The sequence below is a fragment of the Priapulus caudatus genome, unplaced genomic scaffold, assembly GCF_000485595.1.
Source record: "Priapulus caudatus unplaced genomic scaffold, Priapulus_caudatus-5.0.1 Scaffold852, whole genome shotgun sequence".
NCBI classification, from domain to species: Eukaryota; Metazoa; Priapulida; class Priapulimorpha; order Priapulimorphida; family Priapulidae; genus Priapulus; species Priapulus caudatus.
The window spans coordinates 128,250-132,436 of NW_014577913.1; the positions used below are offsets into that span (position 1 = coordinate 128,250).

Consider the following 4,187-nt stretch of genomic DNA (forward strand, 5'->3'; position numbering starts at 1 on the left):
ACTAGGTAATGTTTTACAGCACATATAAGTTCCTCTACTTCTTCACTATACGTGTGGCTACGTGACTGTCTCTAACGGACTCGCTTACTACGACTGCGTGTCTTGACTAACTGACTGAGACTAACTAACTAAGACTTGCTGAGACTAACTAACTGAGTGTCGCGGCGCGTGGTGGGTTTTTATATTCATCGCGCGTGTGTGGTCATGGTGGGGGGACGCGTATATGGTCTGGTGCGAGCGCGTATCTCCTAACCATAGTGTTGTGGCTATGGGCGAGGGAAACTGAGCCAAGCTGTGAATAGATTTTATATCGCACTTGATATCAAACCAGGGTCACATGGCCGAAAAGCTGGCTGGTGATTGGGCCACGCCCTTGCTACGCAGTTAGGAAACAGGCGGTCACGCGATGTGCTATTCCTAACCGCGTTTAAGTTTCTGCACTAATTCATCGCTCTGAAAATATCCTGTTACTATTCTCAAGTTTCAGCACTCGCGCGCGTAGCTCTGCTACACGAGCACGGAGTCGGTGCGTCGCGCCGCTCGCTGCTGCGGCGGTCTGCGCGGACGCTGCGCGCCCCGCAGTACCAGCTCATCGTCGTGCGCGGCGTCATGACAACGGAGGAGGAGTACGAGGCGGTTAAGCAAGGTGGGAATCTCGTGCGTATTCCCTAGCAGTAGCCACCGCCCACTGCCGTGACGCCCCGTCTCAACCTTACCTCACGGGGGACTCCGAGGGACTGTATATATACCGAGGACAGAGCGAGCGAGAGTCCATCATATCGATACATTGGCAGTGTATATATACTAAAAACTCTAAGAGTGAATCAAACCTATCGATTCATCGGCCCTGTATACGGACGACGGTGAGAGTGAGAGTCGTTCATATCGATACATCGGCAGTGTATATATTTAAAAAAAACAGTAAGAGTGAGTCAATCATATCGATACATCAGCAGTGTATACGGAAGACAGAGAGTGTGGGAGTCAATCATATCGATAGATTGGTACAGCGGATTGTAGTGAAAAAAGTTAAAACGATTTTACGATCAACCAGGGTAGGTTTACGCACGGGAGACGGGAATTTTTAAATGGGACTTTTTCGACCGGATGTGTTATTTCCTTGGACGCTTACAATCGATTGGTGCTACACATCTGCTTGAATGCTATCGACCTATGTTATGCATCAGCAGATGATAGGGTGTATTATATCATTAATTTTCTGATACATATATTCATGATTGCATTATATATTTTATTTTCCATTGCTTTTATATATATAGGTCTAAACAATGTTTAAATAAATTTTAATATTACAATCATATCATTTTACTGTTGTCGATATTTGTCCAGGGTTCGAAAATTATTCATGGAATTGTGCTAATTGTGAGTATAAGTTTATAACGACCTCAAACACCCCTCACTACAACATTTAGCAATCGGTATTTTTCGCCGTGAATCCATGATTTTTTACCCACTCTAAATTCTAATGAATTTCAGAGTATATTATAACAATATAGGACTCTATGAATGCTCTCTGTAACTTACATATAATGTGCGCAGAGAGCTCGTTTACATACAGTGATACACTGCTTGCTTGTGTTTTTAAGTTTTGACCCTGAATTTTTCAGCAACAGATCTAATCCAAACAGTACTTTGGAGTAAAAGAAGTTTAATTTTACTGCAAACAGATCTATCATGGTCTCCTGTATGCCTGGTGAAAAGCCTAGGGTTTGAAACCTAGAAGAAGTGAGGCATATATAATTGATTTACAATTGCATTTTTCATCACTACTATGTGCATGTAAATTTATATGAATGCACACACGCACACGCACACATACATACTACCAGGGGTTAATAATGACAAATGTTTGTCATTATTAAATTGACTACGTCACGAATTTTCCATGGTAAAATTTGTAAAAAAATTGCCATTTTTTACATTAAAAGTAAGAACTAACGTTACTAAATATATCCTCAAACTCTCACCTAATAAAAATGTGATTACGTTAATGAAATTTGCAAAAATCTAGACGATTTGGTAATTTCTGTTGTCTGACACTATTCCCCCAGTACTGTTCAGATACTGGCGTCTCTCTGTTTTTCACCGGCAAATTAGGGCATATAAAGAAGGTATATATAAGCATGAAAAGTAAACAGAAACACTAATTTTATTTTCATACATTTTATTTTGTACAAATAACACACAAATATACTACTTGATGGTGCTAGAAATTCGTGACGTAATACTACTGTACTCATATCTATGTATACATGATCAATAATACCAACCTGTAACACAGGGTTCTGAATTTGACGGTAGACATTGATATTATGAATCATAATGCGTTTTATTAGATCAGTGTTCAAACGTACAGTTACTTACAAAAGGTTACAAAGAGTTTTCATGGCCACAGGTTAGGTATAGATTCAAAACACCAAAAAATCACAAACATGACACAGTCCGGTTGTATACCTTAAAGATTTGAAGACTTTTTCAATTAATTCCTAGTCCAGCTTCTACTTTGGAAAAAAACTGTAACAGTTAAGTTGCATTAGTTGGCATTCCGCACTGCTCCAGTTCACATGTGTGTATAGTGTGCTCGCTTGTTCACAGAGCCAAGCTGATCTTACATGTGAGTCTGACAGTTTGAGATGTACTTTCTGCTTACATCTGTACGACATCCCCATAGAGTTATTATGCATTGCCATGTGTGATTATAGAGCTAACTCTTCACTTCAAATGTTACATTTAAATGAATTTTTCTTTCGTATTTTTCTTCTTCGTTTTCTCTCCTGTGTGAGTTCTCATATGTGTCTTCAGATGACATGATTGTGGAAAGGCAGCATCACACAGCTTGCACTTATATGGTTTCTCTTGAGTGTGGGTTCTCATGTGTGCCTTCAGTGTACCCATGTGTGAGAATGCAGCACCACACAGATCGCACTTAAATGGTTTCTCTCCCGTTTGAGTTCTCATGTGGGTCTTCAGAGTACTTGATTGTGCGAAGGCGGCAACACACAGATTGCACTTATACGGTTTTTCTCCCGTGTGTGTTCTTATGTGTGTCTTCAGGTCACCCGATTGTGCAAAGGCAACATCACACAGCGCACACTTAAACGGTTTCTCTCCCGTGTGAGTGATCATGTGTGTCTTCAGATTACCCGATAATGAGAATGCGGCATCACACAGATCGCACTTATACGGCTTCACTCCAGTGTGAGTTCTCATGTGTCTCTTCAAAGTACCCGATTGTGAGAATGCGGCATCACACAGCTCACACTTATACGGCTTCATTCCAGTGTGAGTTCTCATGTGTCTCTTCAAAGTACACGATAATGTGAAGGCAGCATCACACAGATCGCACTTATACGGCTTCACTCCAGTGTGAGTTCTCATGTGTTTCTTCAGATTACCCGATAATGTGAAGGTAGCATCACACAGCGCGCACTTGTACGGTTTTTCTCCCGTGTGTGTTCTCATGTGTGTCTTCACATGACTCAGATAGGAGAAGGAAGCATCACACAGTTTGCACTCATATAGATTTGTCCCGGAATTAATTCTCACGTACTCCATCGTGCTTCTGGGAAAGCTGCCATGTACTGGTCACACACGTCAGATATGTCTACCCTGTCTGGCGTTCAAGATACGACCACGTGTTTTGCTTTGAAGACAGCCTCGTCTCACTTGTAGAATTCACGTCCTATATACAGGCTCTCCTACAAATTAGTAAAGAGAATAGAAATCAATACATTGAACACCGCGTATTGATGTAGAACTAAAACGCGCCCTGTTTATGTTTGCAATATAATTGTTTATGCTGAACATCGAATTAATATCATCTAAACATCACGCGTCATTTAACGACTGTAAGGTCAAGCACATATAATATAATAACGAAACTAAATATACTGAATTAATATAAGAAACATCCGTTTACCCAATGAAGTCACTGAGCGTCCGTGTGGTGTTCTCGTATCAGACTGATGTTACGAACGTTAATGTTGTGATTATATATACCTGCTGTTATGATGAAACCGGTCTGATCTCCTGATAGCAAGACACCAGGTGGTCGCTTCCCCTAAATAATTGCAAAAGCAACTGTGCACCTGCAGCACCTCGCCCACAAACATTGCTGTAAAACTATCTTAAGGTTTCTCCTGTGCTTGGTGCGTAAGTGGCATCCA

General features: G+C 41.0%; 1 protein-coding gene across 1 annotated transcript in view; it reads right to left on the reverse strand.

Annotated features, from left to right (window-relative positions):
* Window positions 1–3,216, reverse strand: part of LOC106813990 (zinc finger protein 726-like) — a gene marked incomplete at both ends in the record, with an annotated part of 18,956 nt that extends 15,740 nt beyond the window's left edge. Inside the window, one exon of the mRNA XM_014818244.1 lies at window positions 2,845–3,216. Within this exon, the coding sequence (XP_014673730.1) occupies window positions 2,845–3,216 (372 nt within the window). The remainder of the gene's footprint in view (window positions 1–2,844) is intronic.
* Between the last annotated feature and the right edge of the window lie 971 nt (window positions 3,217–4,187).